The 23,886-nt window shown below is 42.8% G+C and overlaps 1 protein-coding gene across 2 annotated transcripts in view; it reads right to left on the reverse strand.

Annotated features, from left to right (window-relative positions):
- The window catches only part of LOC308186141 (tubulin polymerization-promoting protein family member 2-like), a 100,461-nt gene that overhangs the window by 7,895 nt on the left and 68,680 nt on the right, over positions 1-23,886 (reverse strand). Inside the window, exons 4-7 of one of the 2 annotated variants that reach the window (XM_080575150.1) lie at positions 14,108-14,204; positions 11,960-13,334; positions 5,443-10,962; positions 1-177 (exon numbers count right to left, since the gene is read on the reverse strand). In XM_080575150.1, coding sequence (XP_080431276.1) covers positions 1-170 — 170 coding nt within the window. In that variant the 5' untranslated portion in view covers positions 171-177; positions 5,443-10,962; positions 11,960-13,334; positions 14,108-14,204. Of the gene's footprint in view, positions 178-986; positions 1,890-5,442; positions 10,963-11,959; positions 13,335-14,107; positions 14,205-23,886 lie in introns of those variants that run through there. The other variant, XM_080575151.1, reaches the window with a different exon arrangement.

Raw genomic sequence — 23,886 nt, forward strand, 5'->3', positions numbered from 1 at the left:
TTGACTTTGTTGAATACTATGTCGATATCAGTGCTGGTCACGGCTTTTCCATCCATCACCCCACACTCTTTGCACATCTTGGAAAAGTTTTTCCCGGTCATCTCGTTGCCACTGGCAGCTGTGTCACCGTATACTGCGAATTTACGGAAAGCATCTTCTACCCCAGACATCTTGCTGCTGTGGAGAAAAGGAAGGAGAAGAGGAAGGAGCATGGAGTGAGCTAAGATCACCTGCAGCTGCCCGACTGGCACTCACATCCCACCTGTACCTGGTGTCCTGCAGTAAAAATGGCACTGCCACGGGCATCTCTCTGCCATGGGACTGCCATGGCAACCAAATGGGCAACAGCATAGAATGGGCAGGGGCAGGGACAGTTTGGGACCCAAGGGAAGGCAAAGGAGAAGTGGAGGTGGGGCTTTGGGGCAAGTGACCTCTGTATGTGAAGCAATGGGGCAACCAAAGCCTCTGAACCTTTTGGAAATACAAGTTTCAGTTAGACAGCTTCAAGAACAAATGCCTGCATTTGTAAACTGATTTATACTTTGCCTGTTATCTGATGACAGAAGTACCAGATTTGTCTTCCAGGCCCCAGATAATTGCCTAAATGTGGCAGATTGCCTTGTAAGTAGTCACCAAACTGTCCCCATCTTTCCAATTACACTTCGTCCCCTGAACAACTCCCTGAATGAGGTTGTCCTCCTCCTGACCCCAGTAAATTTTCTACTACTGATTAACTTAGACCACCACAACTGGGTAGCAGGGATCTCTGAGAGAATAAAAGCCATTGTGCAGCCTGTAAATCAGTCTGCTACAACTTGAGCAGTCAACTCCTGTTGCTTGTGAGATGCATTTGAATCCTCTTGAAATGCCAAGCCTCTCCTAAAGCCTTGAGCTTCACCCAGGGCTCTGGGTCTCACAGTTGTTTGCACGCTGCTATTTAATGTAAATCCTGGGTGAGGCCCCCTTGAGGCCTGGGCCCAGCTCACCTGTGTGAGGTGGCAGTGCTGGTGGTGGTGCTGGCGGCGGTGCTGGCGGTGGAACTGTCCCTGCTGTGTCCCTGGAGGTGGCGGGCACGCCCTGTGCCTCGCTTGCGGATTGTCTGCCTCGGCACCTGTGTCACAGTCCTCACCAAGAACACCGCCGCCGGGCGGCAATGCCGTGTTCTGCGGGGCGGGGGCAGGGGTCACTGGACCTTCAGCCCACTGGGATAATAAGCAAATACGGTATGGTTTTCAGCCAGCATACGTGTCTCGCGTCATCTGTACTGGGATGTGTACTCTTCCTCCAGTGGGAAGGGGGGCTACCCCTATAACCAGTAAACACAGCCAGCCCTTGTTCATGCTTCCCTGAGGAGATGATCTGCTACCAGCATCAGGCCCTGGCTGGGGGATGAGCCCGGGCAGTCACCAGCAAACCAATGACTCCAGAAGCCAGGGCAGGAGGGGAAGGGGGAGAGATATGACATACGCTACACGTGCAAAATCTTAGAGAAACACTTTTTTTTCCACTCCTATGCCAACAAAATTAAAGTAGAAAACTGAGGTGAAAACAGAGACTAGGCCTTCCAGGACATAAGTAAGGCTCAAGACAACATGGAACCATGTATAAATATACCTTATTTCAGAAATATTTTATTCTTGCCGCTAATTAACAGGAATGTATTTTCTGGTCTTGCTGCCAGTCACAGTATACCCAGCTCTAAGCAGCTGGGTGAGCTTGGTGAAGGTCTACCTCTTCCAGGAGGAAAACCTTGCAGTTACTGCTGTACACTCACTGCCTTTGCTCATCTTTATGGCCTTTGCTCTTCCTGCTGAGCTGTCCATAATTTCTCATCAATTACACTGTTAATGAGAGAAACTCATTTGCCCTTGGCAGGTTTTGTGCAAAGGGCACTGCCTGGCAGTGGGGATCCAAGCAAGGCTGAAATAGCAAAAAAACACCCAGTGCCACCCCTTGCTGCTGCCAGGGATGGGATATAGGCATCCCACCCTACCAGGGCAGCCCCAGAGCCATACCTCTGGCTGGTTTTGAAGTGCCACCAGATGCTAATGAGCTGGGAATGGGCAGTGAGGATGCCAAGATAATCCTCAGCCAAACCAGGCAAACATCACTGGTAGCGAGGCAGTTTCTGCCTTTTAGGCAAATGCTGATCATCTCAAGGAATTGCCTTATTTTTTCTTGTTGAAGATGGCCTGTTTGGGGGCTGCCTGAGCAGGAATGCCAGTAGTGCTGCCAGTGCAAGGAAAGCACAGAAGAAATGAGGCAGAAGATGTCGCCACAGGGAGGCAGGGGATAGATGTGCATGTTGTTGGTAGGGATTTTTCTTACATTCTGGAAAGACTTTTCTATAGCAAAGCATATATTTGGAATAGAACTTTTTTTTCTTTTAATTGCATTAAATATATATATATGCACATATATATTTTAATTGAGCAATGTATAACTTGTCTAAGGTGACTAAGTAAAGCTGACAGCCTCAGAAAGAAGGCAATATTTTGTTAGAGTGAGTGGCCAAACATCCATAAATTCTGAGGTCAGGAATTCACCTCCTTTTTTCCCCTATAACTCAAAATTATTACAGTTCAGCTGTGATGACAACAGCTTTTTTGTTTCTCCTCCTCCTAGTCTGGATGTGACAATGGATGAACCAGAAGGTCACTTCCCTTAAAGTTATTAGGGCATTGCTCCCCAGTCATGAGCTCAACAAAACCGTAAAAAAAACCAGCTCAAACCAGACAAGTGTCCAAAACTGCAAAGATTGCCATGAAAGGTGGGGCAAGTACTTGAGAGTCTGCAAGGGTTGAACAGGTGGTCTCTTCCAACTCCTGTCTGAGCAAAAGGACAAAGCCCTCTCCAGATATGCACTTTCTAGGTAGAGTAAGCGTACACAAAGCTTACCACAGATCACCAAATTTTAACATGCTTCATAATAATATGCTTGTATATACTATATAATAATACCTATAAGAGAAGTTTGTTATCTCTAACCTTGAGTTCCAGTTCCTGAGGGAAAACAATAAAAAATGTCATATGCACACATGCATGCATGGCCAGAGATTCCTGTTGTCAATACACCTCTTTAGCAAAAAGGCAAATGGCCAGATCGCTGTTCTGAAATTTTCTGCCTGACTTCTCTATACTTATATTTCCCCAGAAGAATTTCAGTTCCTTTTGTGATCAACAAATTTTATCAACAGCAATTTTACCTGTATTTTCTTTTCACTGATAAAAATGTGAAAGAGCATTGGGCCAAGCACTAAAAGCTGCAGATTTCCACCACAGACACCTCTAAGGACAAACATCTCCTACAATCTGCCAGTTCGTTATTGCTAAATTCATTTAACCTGGAGGACAAGGTTTTAAAGAGCCACTCTTTAGAATGATAGCATGCAACTGACAGATCACACAGCAAAATTGTATTAATATGTTCCAGACATAGTGCTCCAGTGAAGTTAACACAGAGATTAATCTGACATTGTGCCTATGGTCTTTGCTTTTCAATTCTCTCATGGCTACATGCCAAATTTTTTCTGCTTTCAGTTGGAAGGGTTTCGACAAAATCAGGCCAAGGGAGTACAGAAATGGTCCCAAGTAACTAGTTAAGTATTTGAGGCTGCTGCCAGCCTGCTATGAGCTCAGCTTAAAATTGCATTTGGGGAGGTTTGAAGTATCTTAGATTGGCCAGAGATGAAGAAATAGAGGAGAATCACCAGAAGGGAAAAAAAAATAAATAAAGGACGAGAAAAAGAAGAAGAAAAAAATTGGTGTTTTAATAAAATAATACGAATAACATACAGAAACAGACACACACACTATTCCCCTGTTCCCAAAGCAGATAAACCATTAAAAGGAAGTTCTCATATTATGAAGGGATATGCTAAATTGCTTAAATCCTCAGTCTTAGGGAAGTGATTTATTCTATACCAATAAAATGGTTAGCTGCAGAACAGAGAGCAGAATGCAGTGTTCTATTCAAATTCCTACATAAATCTGCAGGAATGTTGGAAGACAACTTTGATACCATCTTCATGGAATTAGCATTATTTATTTAAGGAAAAACAGTATTTTGAAGAGACTAAAAAGTACAAAAAAAAAATGTTAGGGCATCTGTAACATTGAAGCAAACCAAACTAGCTCTGCAGAATAGTAGAAATCCGGGAGAAAAGATTAATTATGTCTGAAGCTCTTTTGTAGGCAAGAAGAATATTAACTTCTGCTGTTATGAATAAATGAATTCTAAATTATTCTTTGTCTGCTAGATTTTATGAACTATTACCATAATCACATAAACCTCCTTTTTTCACATAAAGCTATGTATAGCATAAGACTTCCTTTCCAGTGCCATGATCAGAGAAACTGTTTGAATGAAGACATTAAAGCAGTGAAATTCCAATTACTGTATGAAACATTCTAAATCTGTCAAAATGAGCTGCTCGGATTACAGCTAGACCCAGAAAACCCCAAAAGATGGTGGATGAAGGTAAATTGAAACTCAGATATGGAGCTCTCCATCTGATTCCAGACTGTGTACTTTTGCAGCCAAATTGTCCCTTTCCTGGTCTCTGAGTATGTGAAGAACAAAGTTTTATTTAAAATGAGGGTCAAGTGTGAGAGTGTAATGCATAGCACAAGTTTGAAAGGCAGTGACTTTAGCTGTCTTGCTGAACAAATACAATCTGTCTGATACAGATATATGGGGAAAGAGGGGAGAACAGAGGAGCATGCTGGTGCCTAGACTTGAAAGAGAATTTTAAAGAATAGCTGAAAGAACCAGAATCGTGCACTGACAAATTTGAAGCTACTGGTCAGAAATTAAAATAGAGCTAAAGAGACCAAACATAGCTGCTGCGTGTAAAAACAGTTCATGGGATTCCTTTTCAGTATTTTCAGTTCTAGTGCATTTTTTATTATTATTTTTATTATTTGTCAGGTATACACACATTCACACACACTATAAGAAAGCCTTTTTAAGACACAGATCAAACTGTTGTTCAAGGGAGTAAATTAGGACAAGTTTAATACACACTAATTGTACAGTTTTATAAATAACAAGCTTCTAATGAAAATTACCAGCCCGGATAAATCCCATCTTGTGTGTGCCCAATCCCAATGTAAGAAAAAGAACAATGTGCAGTAGCTCCTCATGGTCTTTCTGAGCTGAAAACTTCTGTGTCATCCCATAGTGAAGTGACCTCATCTATATGCCGTGGTCTAGCCCACATGAACTAGAGAGTTTTGTCCTTTACTTGGAAACCAACACGTGGAAAACTATGTTTCTGCATTGTCCTGATCTGCAGACCCCTATGGTGAGCCCACAGCAATAAAAAAAGAAGTTTTTCACCCTTATACCTATGGTGAACCACTGTCTTTTATGAGCATACCCATTTAGTAAAAAAATGAATAATTACATTAAATAGATTCCCTCTCTATCAAGGAAATTACCTGTCTCTTGTTTTGGAGGCTGAGCACACAAAGAGTTGAGACCTTTGTTTGTACAGTTCCTTATATTATGCAAATGTTATCCTGTAGTTAACTTCAGTGTCCTCCTCAGGCTGTGTAGGAGGACATGGACTGGAAAAGGTATAAGAACAAGATAAAGTGAAGGTTAAGACAGTTCTCTTTGCAAGTTCCAGCCACTGCTTTGTTCTCTCCTTGAATGCCTTTTGGACCACAGTTTAGCTGGAACTGTTTTCAGCTGGAGAGCCAATGAAGTTTTTCTCCCCAAACACCGCTCCCACATGAGGGCTCCAGCACATTATTGGTTTTCATGTACCTCGTCCCATTGCTTTTTCTCTTTACACAGTAAAATCATTGTGAAAGCGTCTGATGATCTAGATGTACCCTCGTGTTCTTGACCTGTACAAAGAAGTTTCGTGCTTTAGATTGAGCAGTTTTAAACAATGTTAGTTTATTGTTTGTTATACTATCAGATACAATAAATTCAAAATAATTTGTCTAGGATAAATCATGTTCCCCTTGGCCAGAAGTTAGTGCATTACAACAAAAATCTTCAGGAGTAAATTTTTTATATGTATTCTTGTCGACATTGACATCAGTTTTTTTGTTTGTTTGTTTTTATATGGAAAACATTCCACTCTGTTATAATCCAAACAATATTTGTACGTCTGAGAAAAAATAACAGAATATTTTCTTAAGGTACAGTGCCCATAACAAGCAGTTTCCAGCTACATGACAAATCCTCTCAAAGCAGAATGAAAGGTACTTTGGTACATGCTTTCCTATTGTAATGGTCTTTCTTGGCATATGTGAGAGTGGGCTATGGCCCACGGTAACATATGAAAATGCTGGATTGCTAAGCAGGTGTGCCACATTGCTGAAACTCTCCCAAGACTTAGAAAAAAGCTCTTAGACAAATGCTGCTACAACACTTCAACTAACTCGTTAGGAAATATGGCATTTAATACTTGATTTATTATGTGATTAGTAACACATTAAAAAAGGTCATTTTCATACATATCTATATGATAATGTGAATCATATTCATCACCAATGTAACATCTGCTGATTCCACTGTAGTTATATTAAGAATTAATTTTGCTCCTGAAGTATGTTTTCCTATTCTATTTTAGCTACATTATATTAGCTCCTTCCACAGCAAAACTGCATTTATCTCAAACTTGATTTGATGCAATTATGCAGGAATAAACGATGTTGTTTTGACTCATTTCAACAAGTTGAACCATTTGCACGCTGTTCCAACAACATCCTTCTGCATGCAAAAGTCTCTTGGCAGTTCTTCAACTCTGACCTAGAATTCCATCTGAAAAGCTACAGCTTTTGTGTGTACATCCTGTAGAAGCACAAATGTTGCTGCTAACTTTTTTCCACAACACATCAAAGCATTCTGTAGGGGGAGGAGGTTCAAGAAATATTAGGTTAAAGCATTTTTATGCATATATAGTTGCATACAAATAGCAAGTGTAACATATATGCGTATATTAAAAGTATATATATATAGCGGCAAATCACATTTTAGGTGCTTGTGAGAAACATATCGCTAGATACTTATTTTAACTCAAGCTCCTGAATTCCTTAGATCCTTATAGAAAGGTATTTGCAAGTCTTCAGTTGTGTGCTGTCATTCAGGCCAGCAGAAAACTCTGATGGTGGCATGCATCAAGAACAAATAGGACAAGCATACTTCCTCATCGCTTATTACCTGGCACCTTTATGAACAAGTTCAATGATCTTCCTGAGCTATTCTCACTCATAACACAGTTGGAGCTGGCCCGCCATTTTCCTATTATAGATCAAGACTTCTGGCCTTTTCCAGCTAGCTGCCCAGGCCTATTTCAGCCAGTGAATGTTATTTCAAGCTTTTAAAAGTGAGTCTCAAGCAAAAGAAGAAAAAATTAACAACTAATTACCAGCATTAATTTTGTGCCTTATTTTATCAAACAGTAAGATTCTTCAATATCATTCTATAAAGGTCATAGTTTAAATAACATTTAAAAATACAGATCTGGCCTTATTTTCTGTGATAATAAGCAATATGACCAGTTTCACAAATTTCAGTGTTAGTATTACACCTTCCTGGCACTATGTCTTTACCATCTCTTATATCTTGCCTTCCATAAAAGCACAGAAACCACTTATACAACAGTGCCCAAACAAAAGCACTGAGCATAACCAAGCTTAAACAATTCAAGATGACTTACATTACATTTTATTCCTATTCTGATCTATCAATGAAAACATACACACACATATATATAATGTTTTTGTCATTACTAAGGCAATACACAGCTTTTTTCAAACCACACTGCAGATGGAAAGGAAGATGCTTGTCTTTTCTTCACTGTAAGGCATCAGCTTAGACTTCAGTCATCTTGGTGAAGTCAAAGAGCAAAGACAGAGAACTGGGCACCCTCCCATTTATGCACTTAGCCAGGTGTTGTGGTTTAGCCCCAGCAGGCAGGTCAGCACCACGCAGCCACTCGCTCCCTCTCCCCAGGTGTTATGGGAGGGAGAACTGGAGAAGTAAAAGAGCAAGAACTCATGGGTGGAGATAAAGACAGTATCCTATTGGCAGGGCAGTGTGAGAAGCTGAAAGGTCCTTGACTTAATGTAAGTACTGCTCTGCAACCGGCAGTATGTCATCACCACTATTTTAATCAAAAATCCAAAACACAGCATCACACAAGCCTCTATGAAAAAAAAAATAGCTCTATGCTAGCCAAAACCATGACACCAGGGAAGTATGTTGGCTAAAATGCGGAAGGCTCTTTCTGCTGCCTTTCTGAGTGGCTGGTGTTGATAAAAAGAGAGTTTCAGCTTTGACTGAACACCTCCTGGACAGCTCAAGAAGGGATGCACCTAGCTGCTGTGGTGGCCTGGCTCCTTCCAAGGGCAGTGGCTGCTCCTGAGCGAGCGTTTTAAGGGCCTAAGAAACCAGTGAGGACTTCTCATTTTTCTGGTTACGGTCTTACAGGTGTTCCCAAAACCTGGGGTGTCTGAGTCCAGGTGTCCAGCAAAAGAAATCTGGTGGCTATCAATGGCCTTGTGCACCTTGTATCTGCCAGCTCTCACTCAATTAATATTTTAGAGGCCTGCCCTCAGGAGCTGATCTGTCTTTTTTTTTCTGTGTGTCTATGGCACCTGGAAAATGCAGATCAGATCCACGTTAGGACCTTTAGGCACAGATGCAGTAAAATTGATCAATAGTGCTGATATCCCTGCAGTGACTCACCAAGCTGTACCAGGTCATGGCACCCTATACCCCTCTAACCTGGGTGTAGCCTAGCAAGAACATTTATAACTAGGAGTTATGCTCCATGGCATAGCCAAATTCACTCTATCTCTGTTTTTTGGTGGGTTTTTTTTTTTCATATCTCTTCTGGGTGCTGTTACAGTCCAATAGGTTTTCCTGTGTTTTTGTTGTTTCTTTCTTTCTTCTTGTGTTTCTGTGCTTTTGCATTAGGCTGAGAAATGGCAACTCCTCACTCTGTCCTTATTTACAGGCTGCAATGTTACAAGCAAGTAAAAGAACATGTTGTTCCTCACAATGTAAAATGGTGGAACTCATCCATCATGAGATGCTTTATGTAAGACAAATATAAAGAGGCTCAACAAGCAATTTGGCAAAACCATGGAAGGAAGTCCTTAAAAGGGTTGCTGGATGTAGAGAGGCAGCAACCTCCAGCCTGGGAAGTCTCTGACTCTGACTGGTATCCAGGAGGTTTTAGGCTGGAGGATGCCCCAGGACCATGTGCTTCCTCTGCTCTGAGCACAGGTCAGAGACAGGACACGTGTGTGGATAAGCTTTTCTTCCAACCTTATATGGTTGCTTTTGTGTTCACAGTCAATTTCATTTATTTCTTTTCTAATTTATGTAGGCCTATCATTTTCTCCCCAGTTCTCATTCTTCCACTTTTCCACTACAGTGCAGCTCCTAGAAAATGGGAAAACCTACTGTGGTCAGAGATTGTTCTAAAGCAACCAAAACAAACAAACTGCTAGCACACCACAACATACTGTTTCTTTTATGCTGGAAAAGTGGTAAAAGCTATGTGCTGCTGCAGTCAGGAGCCAGATCAGCTTACAGCTGCATCCAGCCTTGCAATCAAACTGAAGGGTATTAACAGAGTCCTAGACACATGACACTGAGAGAGGACAGCTTATCAGGTAGCAGTAGAGTGGGAGTGCTCATTTTTCAGGTTTGCAGCTTGAGCTCATATTTGACATAAGTAACAGTGATATTTTCTAGCTTGTGTTGGAAGAGCTGACACCTGTTTTGCATAGTCTGCACGTCTCAAGTACACTTCTCAGTACATGGTGATGGAGACAGAAGTTTGGGCTCTGCATGCCCATGTGGCTGCAGCATGCCTGAACTTTCCAAGGGGAGTTAATTTACTCCACGCTGCCTGCTAGGCCTTGTCACAAGCAGTGGCTGAGGCTACAGGGCTGTTCTGCCACCGGTTCACTGATGCTGGTACCCATTTGTTGCTTCTCTGGATGTGGTGCCTGGCCCCTTTTCACAGCTCACTTTGACAATACTTGTCCCATAAAACCAGGACGAAGGACAAGGCAGGCAGAGCCAGTTTTCGGATAGGTCTGAAACCACAGAACAAAACAGAAAACCTCTTCTGGCTAAGAACATTTTGTCTTCGGAAGCAGCATTCTTGCATGATTTCACTGCCCATGTGGGATTATTTTGTGCAATTGGGATGATTTGTGGCATGATTTTTATTTTGAGAAATATATGTGTGCAGCCATCAATAGCAGTCACTGCAGCTTAAAATTCTGCAGGCTGGCAGCCCTGCTCCCAGTGACACTGTGAAGACCAGCAGCAGTCTCAGCTCTGGGTGCGGGCTCCTCAACATCTCGTGAAGCTCAATGCAAAAGGACCTGCTTCTTTTATGCTTTTTCTCGAGGGCCAGACTCTGAGCAGGTGCAAATCAGCCTCCCCATGCTGCAGTCAGCAGGTCTGCGCCACTCAGCACCAGCTGAGGATTTGGCTGGCGGTCCGTATTTTCCTGAAGGCATAGCAACAATCCCGAAATGTGCCAGGGGCCTTAAGCTGTGCTGCGCTCTCTCTCCCATTCCTCCTGGCAACAAACCTAGGTGCGAGGAGTCAGCTAGGAAAGTATGTGCCCGTTTTTAAAAGCCTTACTTGCAGAAGGGAAGGGAGAGCTCCCCAGTGCCTTCCCTTTCTCGTTCTTGCGGAGGCGCTTCGCTGCCCCATGGAGGGAGAAGGTTTGCTGGACATGAGCCACAGCCCCTCTGGATGTTTCCACCAGCCCAGTGAAGCGGAACAGTCCCATCGCTGTCAGGCCAGAGCCAACGCACAATATTTTACGCAACTATTTTTGTGGTGGGATCAAATGGCCTGGTATCTGGGACATCTGCCGGAAGCAAGACACCCTTTGTGGGAGTCTACACAACTCAGCTGGCCTCACGCTGCCGGTTGCTGAAGCCACAGCCTGGGACTGCTTTTCAGGTCTGGTTAAGGACAGAAAAAAAATAAAACCCAGCTTGCTTCAAACAGATATCAATCATGCCCTGTGCTACTCTGTTAGGTGCATCTTGTGCAAAAAACGAGAACTGGCAATATACCCCCACGCACCTCCCCGCTTCCCCAAATCCTATTTTTGAGTGAGGAGCTGGAGTGAACTCATGGTTGTGGCAGGCCCTCACCCCATGCCACCTCTAATTATAGGGGAGCCCTGGTCTGTACTGGCAGAAAAATACCCCCCCTGCCCCCGCACAGACGTTGACACTCGGGCTCAGAGAGTGCAACCGTCAACTGACAGCTTCAGGCACTGGTTCCTTCACGGCAGCAAGATATAAATATAAACCTTCACAGCCCTGAGGTCTCCTTTTTTCGACTTTAACTCTGGTATTTATTTATTTTTTCTGTAGCTGATTCTTAAGGTCAGTTTTGTGATAGGAAATCCAAACGCAGGGCCGTCAACTGTCTTAATCCCAGGTGCCCATCCTGTTAAGCCCGTATCTGTTGCTATCAATAGGTGCTCCAGGCACAAGGGGAGGGAGGTCAGGTAATAGAAGGGCTTTTGACTGACCTCCTCCACCTGTGCTGACTGAAGAAAAACCTTGTCGCTGGCTAATTGCACTACTGCTTGCAGAAAAGACGCTTGTCACTTCTGGCTGCAGTGAGATTTTGTTATCAGGAGTAATGCCATGTCAGGCTGTGTGAAAGTAGCATGGGGTCAAGATCTATACACCCTCCTGAGGCCTTCTTGCTTTATCTGTGGCAAATACTCTAGACAATGTCAGAGGACTACCTGTGTAATAGTGGCAGCACCTAGCCCTGACCTGGAGTGCTACTTACCCAAGGGCATATTTCCACACATGTATGTACATACACATAAAGGAGAGAATTACCTTAAGTTTTACTCTGAAGCTCTTGTAAAATCGTTCAAGAAAAGGCATTCTAAAGTCTCCATACAGAACACTTTTTTTGGAGAATGGATCTTACCTTTTTAACACGACAGGAGACCACAGCAGTCCCTTTGGCTTTAAGACTCAGCAGGAGCTTAGCTTCAAGCAGGCTCTGGGGCAGAATGAAATGCATGGTTCACCTACCATGAAAAGAAGAGCTTTCCCTTCTTTTTGCCTTCGTTGTCTGCTGACTGAGGACTGGCATAGTCTGCAAACTAGCCAGGCCTAGTAACAGAGTAGACCACCCAAACAACCCTGTGATTAATACCCTCCCTGTGATCCAGCCCCATATACTTAGTGGCACAGGAAGCAGCTCTGAGGCCTCTGTGTGAGCTCCGAGGACCTTCACCTCAAGCGTACCACATCTTTCCTTGGCGGGACAGTGGCATGGGACCGGTTTGTTCTTTGCCAAACTCTAAATCCAAAATTATATTCTTTATCTACAGTTTACTGGAGTGTGGTTTAACAAGGTCACATGCTATTGCAGATATTTAACCAAATGCAGTCAGAAAATCACAGAAAATCAAAACCAGCTTATTGCACTCAAGTAGTCAACAATTATGTGCAAGTCCTCCATAATATGCTGTCAGGAAAATAGAAGAGGGCAGGCAGAAACCCCAAGGAGCCATAAATCACAGGGAAAATGGAGGGGAAGAAGGCAGAAGTCTGTAAGAGACTTCAAGAGGCCAGCTATTCCTTTTCTTAGGGCAAAATCACCATCTATGTCATTCCCTACAAATGTTTGTCTTATCTTAGGTGAGATAAGACAAACATCAAACACTAGTAATGGGGACTCCACAGGCTCTCAACACAATCTATCCCAGTGGTTCACTATCTCTGCTTTTAATGTTTCTCATGAATCTTCTTCCTATACTTCAAAAACGGGTAGGAGAAAAGTGCTTTGAATGAGGGATTGCAAATGCTTTTTTTTTTTTTTTCTTTTCTTTGCAAATTGAACTTAAGTTGTTTTGGTGTGCAAATAAAGATTATTCTGTGATTTTTTCTTTTCTTTCTCTCCCTCTTTCTCTCTGCCGGTAATCTGCTGCAAAGTGAAAAAGCAGCAGTAACAGTTAATCCATGCAAAGATGTGGAGATGGTGAAGAATACTGAAATCTATCCTCAACCTATTTACTAGTGTGCCTGTAAGAGGTCTGAACCAACAAGACCTGGAGTGTCTTCAGAAGGTCTAATGGGGCCTTCAGTGCTTAACACGTAGAAAGGTAGGACCAGACTTGATATTCTTACCTGCATGCTGAAGTTTTTAGACATATTCCGGTTTGATCAGAACGCTCCTCTCAGGAAATAGTCTTACCACTCGTTCAGTTTGAGAACTTCTCATGATTTGTAAGCAATGTCTTTCCGTGTGCAGGCTGTAACATGACTGTATTTCATTGCCACAAAGAAACCAGTTCCTATGTAGAACACAGTTTGCAAAAGTGATGTTTTTGAGGCTGGTGTTCTATTCCCATGGAAGGACATTAGTCAATGTTGATGACCATATTCAACTTGTCCCACATTACCCACACAAACACATATTTGCAGAAGCCAATGGGCAGATCTACTGTAGGTAATAAGCTGTCATAGCTTCACTGACTTCAGCTGGATAGCAGTGATTTCCATAAATTAAGGATCTGGTCCACAAACATCTACATGTTTCGTTTCCTTTTGTGTTTACAGAAATACTGTCCACTAACTACATATTAAAGGGAAATTAACCCTCTATATGTGGGCAGATCTCAGCTCCTTTTGGATGCTTTCCTGAACATATTATGGTTGTGAGAGCAATCCTTCAGCTCAGCGTGATCACAGACACTTTAGTACTTGCTAGTAGGACACAGAAAAGTCAGATTTTTAGAAACTGAATCAAAAACTAACTATGCTTTATAATCAGGATAGTTGAGCATCAAAAAGAATGTATTTATGATTACAGTACTATAATTTAAGTGGGAACAGTTTTGTATTTTGTAACATAAACAAGCTTTGCCACAGAAATGATTTTGATAGTATAGTGGTAAGAACCTTTTTAAACTTTAATACTTATGGTACATATCCACTAAAATAATAACACTTACAAAAAGGTTTGTCGTTTGTGTTTTATTGGAGTTCTACTCACAAAATTCAAACTATGCTGTAAAGGTAAGCCTGCAAACTGGTATAATTATGGGGAAGAAAAAAAAAGTCATACCCATGAATTAACTGCTTACAATGGCTTAAATGAGAATCAGACAGGTAAACTATTTGAAGCCTCTTCTGAAAAGACTAATAACTTTTTCTTCAGGTACCTGCAGGGAGAGAGCAAACAGAAATATTATGTCGGTAAGGCAATCATGAGCAGAATTTCAGCATCTATGTATTTTGGTGAGAAAGGGCATGAGAAACTCCAGGGCATAGTATGTGCACAAACAAACCTGAACATTTCAGGTTTTCTAGATCAAAATTCTATCCATCACAAACACTTAGGCCAAGGCTGCAAGGTGCAGAGCAGCTGGGCACTCTGCTCTACAAATCCTCCTAACAGGAATTGTTTTACACCACATAACTCTACTAACAGAGTACAAGTTTGATGGGGGAGGACACAATCTGCTACAAACTCCTGATCTGTAGAAACACAGAAGCACTTGTACAACATGATCAGATCATTTGCAATAACAGGTCAGTTCTCTTAAGCAACTCTTGTGTTTTGCAAGAACTGACTTTTCATCTTTTGATTTGTTTAAATGTGACATGTCCACCAACCTACATTGCCAAGATTTTCCCAGGACCGAAGAAACAAACAAATAAACAGGGGAGAAGAAAGAAAAAGGAAAAAAAAAAAAAAAAAAAGAGGCCTTTTATAAGAAGAGTATGTGCCTTCTTTTCTCTTATCCATGACTTAATGCTATTACTTTCCCAAAGAATAGGGGCACATATCCAACATCCCACAGCTCTGAGAGACTTTCCTGAGCAATGAGCTCCACTTTATTTTTCTTCAACATCTCTGCATAGCTGGAGCAGAATGTGGCCTCAAGTCTCTTACTCATCTCCCATCTCTGTGTGTGATCGCAGGCATTGCCCACCAGCGTTGAAAGGTACTGTCAGCACAGCTATGATTTCTTTCTCATTCCCTGCCTGACATTCTTGTAATGCCAAAAGCTCTAGACGCAAGCTCCATTTGGCAATAAAGTTGTAATTGCCAACACAGCTAAAAGGAATTACTTTTTCATATAAGAACGAAAAAATTCAGTGTTGTTTTAACAGAGGTACCCTGGAAAAGTGTGCTAACAAAGTCCCTCTGGTGTGGGCAAGATCTCATCTTCATTTTTCCTTCCTGGCCCCTGTATGTGAGGCAGCCAGAAACTCATATATAATCTCAGAAGAACAGGGAGAAATCTCAGATGTTCTGCCAACTGCCCAGCTGTGTGCCTGAGAGGCTGGGGGTAGCACGTGCCCGGAAGGCTCTGTTTCTCTGCATTGTGCTACCAGAATCCAGATCAGACTTGGCAGGTCAGCAGAGGAACGCCCCAAAAACCTCAGTGGGACTTCCCAGCATTGACAAATCCCTAGGAAGCTCTGCCAGCTTCCCAGTCATTCTCAGTAGGCTGATATAGCAGGCTGATGGTAAGCCAGATGTAATAGAGTACATTTTATGTTAAAGTGCAAGAATTAATAAATGTTCAGTAAGGAAGGAGTTACAACACAAAACTCGTGTCTAGCTGAGGAGGGCTTTCAGCCAATAGTTCCAGTAAGGCTAATCTTTGGGACAAGCTCTCACCTCTAACAAAGACACAATCTTTCTTTATATTGCTCTTTTCTTGATGGTTTTTCATGTGTGCACATATGCCCTTAAGGATTTTCAGTAACCTCCAGCTCCAGCAGCTGATTCAACGAGGATGTCAGCTTGAATCTATCTATCTGCCTTACTAATTCAATCCCACCTATCATCAGCCCAGCAGCTGGTGGGAAGATTGCTTTTCAAATACATATTCACAAAGGGCAGGTGTAGAGCTGTGGTTGAAAGCTGCATTATCTTTGAGCTCATGTAAGTCTATGGCTGCAATGACTAGAACTATTTATTTATAAATCTGTAGAAAGAATAAAGAACGCAGGTTATTAGTACTGTGTGATAGAGTTTAAGCATATGTCAAGCAAGTAAGTTCGGACACAACAGTATCCGTGGGAAGGCAGTCTTTAGACATGACATGCTTAGTGGAAATGGGGAACAACCAATATGTCTTCCATGGCAACATCCTCTTTTACTCCCTGAAATCATCAGGATTTCCTCCTAGAAGACCAGAACAAGGCACTTTCTGCCCCTTGGACATTCTGCACAGCTCTCTTTGCCCGGGTCGTGGTCATTACTCTTACTTAAAAGTCAGCAAAATGTGCTGTTGCCATGTAACCACAAACTACAGTGGTCTTGTATCAAATTATCCATAATTTGCTGTTGGGGCTATCAGCTATTTACCAGATGTAATCAGGACTCTCTTCTAAAGTTGTGAAATTAATTAGGTTCACCAATAATGTGAGAAGTTTTCTAATTAACCTCTACAGCACAGCAAAACACCTTCCTCATTCTGTCCCGGTAACTCTTGTCCAATAGGACTTCAGCAGCATCCTGAGATGTTACACCCGGGGAGAGACATCAAGCGCCTCATTATAATTAGCATTTTATGACACTTAAATTGGAGATCTCTGACTAATGGCATTAACTAACATGAGCTAAATGTTATGAAGAGCTAGAGGAAAGCTAAATTTTGTCCCAGGGAATATTGTTTACTTCTGCTGAGCAGCAGGGGGAAGGGGAGCCCTTGCATATTAGGAGGAGAAATCAGAAATGCAGCCACCTAATTTCTTGTCATTTGTCAATTCAAAAAAAACATACTTGGATGCTGTTCCTTTGAATGAGTCAAAAACAAATGACTAATGTTCTAAAAGTCAGCTAACAGTGCCCTAGACCTGGATGCCAGCGTTTGTGCCACCATCTCTCCCTGTCTTCCCTCAGGTTCACTACCAAACAAACCACTACCTTTTTTTCTGATCCAGCCTCTGGTTTGGAAATCATCACTTCCAAGCTGTTCAAGGAGAATAAAGGGTTTTGAAAGCAGAGCACAGGCACATTGTCCCTTCTCTGAAGCTGTTGTGTGCTGTGAAAGAACCTGCAGGTTCATTCTTATGGTTTAAAGAATGAGAGAGGGCAAGAACCTGACAGATGCCCAAGTGTGACTGTCACACAGCTGCTCCAGGTACATCTGCCATGCCAGCTTTATCCAAGTGATCAACACCTAGACATACGGATTCAGGCTAACATCCTCATGCTCTCAGCTACAGGAAAATATGATGTTACTTTTGTCCCCACCAGCCTTTGCCTTCGGCTACCCCCCATGGTTATGGGATATAGGACTCTTTCCAATTCCCTTGCACAAGATTTTGCTTACTCTAGCCTCTTTCCATGGAAAGCCCCAGAAGACCTATCAACCACCAGCCATGGATATTAATTGGTTGTTGTCAACATGTGTGTCTTGACTCCATATCCCCACTAGACTAAACGTACCCCAACTTAAAGCAGCTCTGACCTCCCAGCAGGGGCAGCTCCCAGAGCCTTTGAGCAAAGAGCTGCTCAAGTCCCCATGCTAAGGAGAGAATGAAGGCAGAAAGCTTTCCGAGCCACAGTACCACCCAAATATTTTCTATGCCATGAGTGCTAGCACTTGAGTCATTAGCACTGTAGCTGTAACCATACTTCTTGACATAAACTCAACTTTTAAATTATTGTGAGAGCAAGTTTGCTCGACCACCCTGTAGCTGTAATGCCAAATTAAGCTAGTTTCTAACAAATGCTATTAATGCTTCACTGTAAACAGAAGTACCATTTTTCGAATAGATAACAGCAGTTTGCCTTGTGGCTGAATTAAAAACAAACAAACAAACAAACAAAAAAAAAACAGTTACTTGCCTAGTGAGCAACCTGGAACAAACCAATGTCTTACAGGTAAAGATAAAAGTACTGTGTAAGATGCAGAGCTGTTTGTCCAAACCCTTGCAAAGTTTAATGATATTATGTAGGATGCAGCTGCTAATTTAAACCATAAATAATTAGAAGGGACCTTCTGAAGGTCTTATGTGGCTTTTTTTGTTGTTGTTGTTATTTGTTTTTTTTCTCCAATAAGTCTTATTGTTTTAGAGTAGAATAGTTGCACACGGGATTGGCAGTTACTGAGCTGAATAGGTCAGGCCCAGAAATAGTGATATCCCTGAGCTGAGCTGAGCTGGTGATCCTCAGGAGTATTAAGGATGAGATTCTTGGTCTGTCACAATGTACAACACCGTTTTGCATCCTTCCGATGCTTTTTGCCCCTTTTACTTTGCTGAAAAGAGACGGAGGTCTGCACCAGGCCCTGGCCAGCACAGACCTCGGCTTGGTCCCCACAATCATCCTCCTCTTCCTCTTCTTCCTCCTCCTTCTCGGTCTCCTCCTCCTTCATCTATCCTCCATCCATCCATCCATCTATCCATCCATCCATCCACCCACCCACCCACCCACCCACCAGCTCTCAGTGGCAGACAAAGCCAAGCCCCAGCTGCAGCACCGGGCCCGGCTGCCCCTTCATGGCCATGCTGTGGTCAGCGTGTGGTTGCTCCAACTCAGAATTCCTCCTCGCTGGTGTTTACAGATACCTGCTACTCACTCAGACCTGCCGTTTGTGGCACCAACGTGAGAAGCTGCGTGCCGGTTTTAGTTCTCCTTCCTGCCGTGGTATCTGTAACCGACGGCGGCGATTAACGCCTCTTTGGAGCGCGCTCCGCTCGTGCTGCTGTAACTGTAAATACCACGCAGCATGCACGCAGGGCAGCTCTCGCTTGTGGCTGTCTTTGGGCCTGCTAGGGTTTGTGTTTTGTGGTCAGAGCAGAAGCAGAAGGTGGGATTAGCTGTCTGTACTGCCATGGTTAGCCTAAACCTTCCCTGTGGTCACCATTAAAGCTTCATTCACAAAACCAGAGGTTCAAACAGGGAAAAAAAAAAAAAAAAAGATAGATTTCAAACAGAAGTGGACATTTTAACTTCCTCTGCTTTCCAAAGCAATATGGCTTTAAGCTCTACCTGTTCTCCCCCATTTTCTAACCAACAGAAGTAATAAATAGCAGGAGCCAGCACATGTGGACTATCTATCTTCGAGACCACCCTTGCCTGTTGTGGAGTCACCTCACCTTTCCTCAGTGCTTCAAGTTTCCTACAACAGCTGCCCAGTTTTCCCAGTTTTTCCAGTTTGGGGGAAAAGTGCTGCCTGTGACAAGCATTACTGCAGGACAGCCCAGATCCCTGCACTGGCGAGTGAGCCAGACAGCCTCATCTAGCAGACGGTGCTGTTGATCTTCCATGATCCCAGCCACACTCCTACAGCTCTGGTCCCAAGCCTGCTTTCACAGGGTGCCTCATTTACACGCAGGCTTGGTCTCTCACATGCTGTCACAACCACAGACTCAAGCACAGTGAGGGTAAAAACAATGTTTTGAATGCCAAAATATTGATTTTTATTAGCCATTTGTAAACTTCCCACTTGTGAATAACACAGAGATTTTTTATTTGTATTTTTTGCTTTACAAAAGGATAGCAGATAAACATTTCAGCAATTTTTAACTTGAAGTTATTCTTCAATACTCCTATTCAGCCCAATGTAACATCCACCTACCACACCTACACTGACAATTTTGGCAGGGCTGTGCGAGATCTTCCCTGAAGGACAAGCCACATGTCCCACCTGCCTCTTAGGCTGCATGTCTGTGCAGTAACCCCATCCTCCCTGGCTACATCCTCCAACTCCATTGCTCTCCTTCTGCCTCTTTTCTTGGAAAATGGCTGCTCAGAGCCACTGGGCATGGGCAGACCTTTCAGGGGCTCAGTGGGGACCCATGTTGTGATGCTGGGTCAGCACCTCCACAGTGGGAACACAGGAGGCAGTTGAGAGCAACCTCATTTGCTCCGCAAGATAATGAGCATTGTGTGGTCACTCAGGGGCTGAGGACAGAGGAATAAGAAAAATATATATATAATGTATGTATATATATATATATAAATATATATATATATACACACACATATATATGTATATGCGATATATATGCCAATATATGCATAGCAATTTTATATATGTGTGTGTGTGTGTGTGACAAAAGTAGCATAAGGAGGAACCTGGCTGGAGTATTATGTGTGGACAGGCAGGATGGGAATAGTCAGAGAGAAATAGATGGAGCCTGCAGACAGGAGGGAGTAAGGACTTCTCCATTTTCCAACTGATATGCTTTTCTTGTCTTTGTATGTCTTTATTTCTAAAGCTAGAATTGTGGAAGGAATAATAATAGACTGTTGATTTCCATGTAAGTAAGTGTATAAACTTTATCATTAATGTATGTAGCAGACATGTAAAAACAAGATGGAGGTATACATACATGGTCTCACGAGATTCAAAATATCATCATGTCCTCAAAAAAAATTTAATCTGTGTATAAACACAACTGAGCTATGTTGTGGACTGAATGTTTCCAGTGGATGAAAAATTAATCCTTTTAAGTAGTAAGGGAGCATAGTGAGACAGACTTTGACTATGAACATCTGGAGTATCAGCTTGAATGAAATCTTTACTCATGCCCAAACTCAGAAAAAGCAACAATAACATGAACAGTTATTACCCTGCTATATTATAATACTTGAATATGTTGCATGTGGCCCTGCTCTTCCTGACAGAAAACAGCTAGCACAAGCCCAGTTCTTGCACTTCTTAGCAGGTGCCCTTCATCTGCTTTTCAGCATTTTTAAGACTCTCACTCAGCTTACCTGAAGTACTAATGAAGCTCAGTGCAACAGACCACATTAATTTTTGCATGAAGGTTACACAGCACAATGTGAACTATGTGGGAATACAGAGGGAATACTGAACCCGTAGTGAGAAGAGGAAGAAAATGCTGGAGAAGAAGGCACGCTGAAAGCCGTCAGACAAAGAGGGCTTTGCAAGTAGAATCAAGCACTTTGCACCTGCCTGCCCAGAAAACTGCCGGGCAGCCTGCAGCATGGTACTGCATGTGGAAAGAAGCACCAGCTGAAACTGAAGAACTGGTGCATGGCGAAATAAGCTGGTGTGCCTGCCAGGGTGCATGGTGCATGAACCATCAGTGGCACCAGCCCCTTTGAGTCTAGGTAATATATGTGAGAAGCGCTACCACACATTGTCCTTGTCTGGTTTCCATCATATGTATATCATATATAGCCCCATTCATCCCTGCACTAGTGTGGGGTTGCTTCTTTGTCAGCACAGGTGTCTCCCTTGCTGGGGCAGGAAGCTCAGCAAAGAATAGCAGAAGCAAATTCCAGCACCCCATGGGGATGGGAAGGCAACAGAAATCAGAGCACCAGCAGAGAAAAAAGACTGAGAGATACAGTATTCATGAAGAAAAAACAGCCTAATTACAAGTGTAGACAAGGGAGTAATTGCAAAAGCTAAACAAGTAGACATGTATAAATTAATACTTAATTTATACCACTAGTGATACTGATTAGCAATGCCTTTAAGAACTAAATATTTAGAAATAGACTCTTACTCACGTAGAGAATATCTTTCTGCATGCAGTGCTGAATTAATTATTACCTGTGAAGTTGGCTCAGTAGTCCAGCTTTGACTCCAGTGGCCAAGGACTAAAAGTCATTGCTACCTAGGCTGGATGTGAGCTACAGACCATCAACCACCAAATTGTTCTGATGAGCAATTTATTTTAGCTCTAGCTATAGAAGTCAAGACCTGAGGAGTTGAGAGACAGGTCCCCTTGAAAATTGTTCAAATTCTTTCACAGACGCAGAAACAGAGGAAAAAAATGGTGCATTTTTTGTTCGTTTGTTTGTTTGTTTTACGCAAGTGCAGAAAAGTAGATTCCACTTCAGGATGCCTATGAGGTGCCCCGTGGGGTGTACCTGATTGTGTGCCCTCCCTAACCAGGAGGGTATGCAGTGGAGAAGGAGCTGGATGTGATTTTTGGGCTCCTGCCTGCTTGGCCATCAGGATAAGAGCTGTCATCGATAGCCACGCACAATGCTTAACTCCACGAGCTGCCTTTGACTTCATAGCTGTTTCCAACCGGGGGGAATACAGGAGCTATAAAGCATGAATGCAATCTAGGACTGCCTCTGCTCACAACTGTGCACTTTCCTGTGTCTTGCCCTTACATGAGCAATAGTAGTACTGTGAAGAAATGTGTCTGCAGCGCATGTGGAGACACTTGCACTCCCTAGTTTGATTAGCTATGCTGCTTAAACACACACAGTTATTCAGAAAATCCCTATTTTTCCCAAGTACTGTATTCAAATTAAATATTCATCTCCCTTAAAAAGCAATTAAATTTTACTGTCTAGTAATTTGCAAATCTAAACAGCAAATGTAGAAAAATAATTAGCATAGTAAGAAATCAGTTATTTCTCTGATAAGCTCATAAACCCTTTTAATTAAAATCACAATATTTTTAATTGCTAAAGGGAATATTTTGTTTATAATACCAAACATTTCTAAGTTTTAATTTAAGTTCCAATCTAATATTGTGATAATTGAGAAATGGCCTCCAGGGGGCAACAGTATCCACCAAACAAAATAATGTGCATCTTAACTCTACCAAAGGATTTTCATGCATGAAAATTTATCTTCTTGGGATACAGTAAAGAAAGCTAACCTGTATGAACTTTGACAAGTCTCATGTGAGCACCCACCAAGGGAAACACTTGCTGTTCATTTCAAAAACACACTAATTTAGAAGTTATTATTAATTAAGATGCAAGATTATGCTTTAAGAAACTGGATGTATGCAAACTAGAATACAATTTGTAACCAAACGTGAAAAGATGTGATTTGCCTCTTAAGCTTTCAGAAATACCTTGGAATTGCATTGCTTATGTGTTGCTTTTCCCATCAAGAGCAACCAAATGATGTGTAAAAGATTTACGAAAAGTTAGTGGCCTGACAGTAGTGAGGCTGCCACCACTCCTAAAATGTTGCTGGGTCCTGCTGGTAGTGATGCTCAGCATATATTCCCAGTAGGCACAGAGACACACAGAGTACTTATACACATGCCCTCATCTCCCTCATGCAAAAGCAAGCAACAACAGCAGCCTTTTCCTGCTCCCCTTGCTGGCTGGTCAGGATGAAGGGCCATTACTGGGAAATACATACAAATATAAGCACAATGTGGATCCCTCCATTAGCTGGCTTCTGGGGATGCCCAGGGGGCACAGGGCAGGATTTAGAGTCTCTCATGGGGTTATTGGGTCTCCTCCAACTGCTAGTGGCATGCTGGACTCCTCTGTCATGTTACAGTATCACAGTATCACAGATTTCTAGGTTGGAAGAGACCTCAAGATCATCGAGTCCAACCTCTGACCTAACACTAAGTACTCCACTAAACCATATCGCTAAGCTCTACATCTAAACGTCTTTTAAAGACCTCCAGGGATGGTGACTCCACCACCTCCCTGGGCAGCCCATTCCAATGCTTAATAACCCTTTCGGTAAAGAAGTACTTCCTAACATCCAACCTAAAACTCCCCTGTCGCAACTTTCGCCCATTCCCCCTCGTCCTGTCACCAGGCACGTAGGAGAACAGACCAACCCCCACCTCTTTACAGCCTCCTTTAAGGTAACTGTAGAGAGCGATAAGGTCGCCCCTGAGCCTCCTCTTCTCCAGGCTGAACAAGCCCAGCTCCCTCAGCCGCTCCTCGTAAGACTTGTTCTCCAGACCCCTCACCAGCTTGGTCGCCCTTCTCTGGACTCGCTCGAGCATGTCCATGTCCTTCCTGTAGCGAGGGGCCCAAAACTGAACACAGTACTCGAGGTGCGGCCTCACCAGAGCCGAGTACAGGGGCACAATCACTTCCCTAGACCTGCTGGCCACACTGCTTCTTATGCAGGCCAGGATGCTGTTGGCCTTCTTGGCCACCTGGGCACACTGCTGGCT

The sequence above is a fragment of the Anser brachyrhynchus genome (assembly GCF_964034855.1).
Source record: "Anser brachyrhynchus genome assembly, chromosome: Z".
NCBI classification, from domain to species: Eukaryota; Metazoa; Chordata; class Aves; order Anseriformes; family Anatidae; genus Anser; species Anser brachyrhynchus.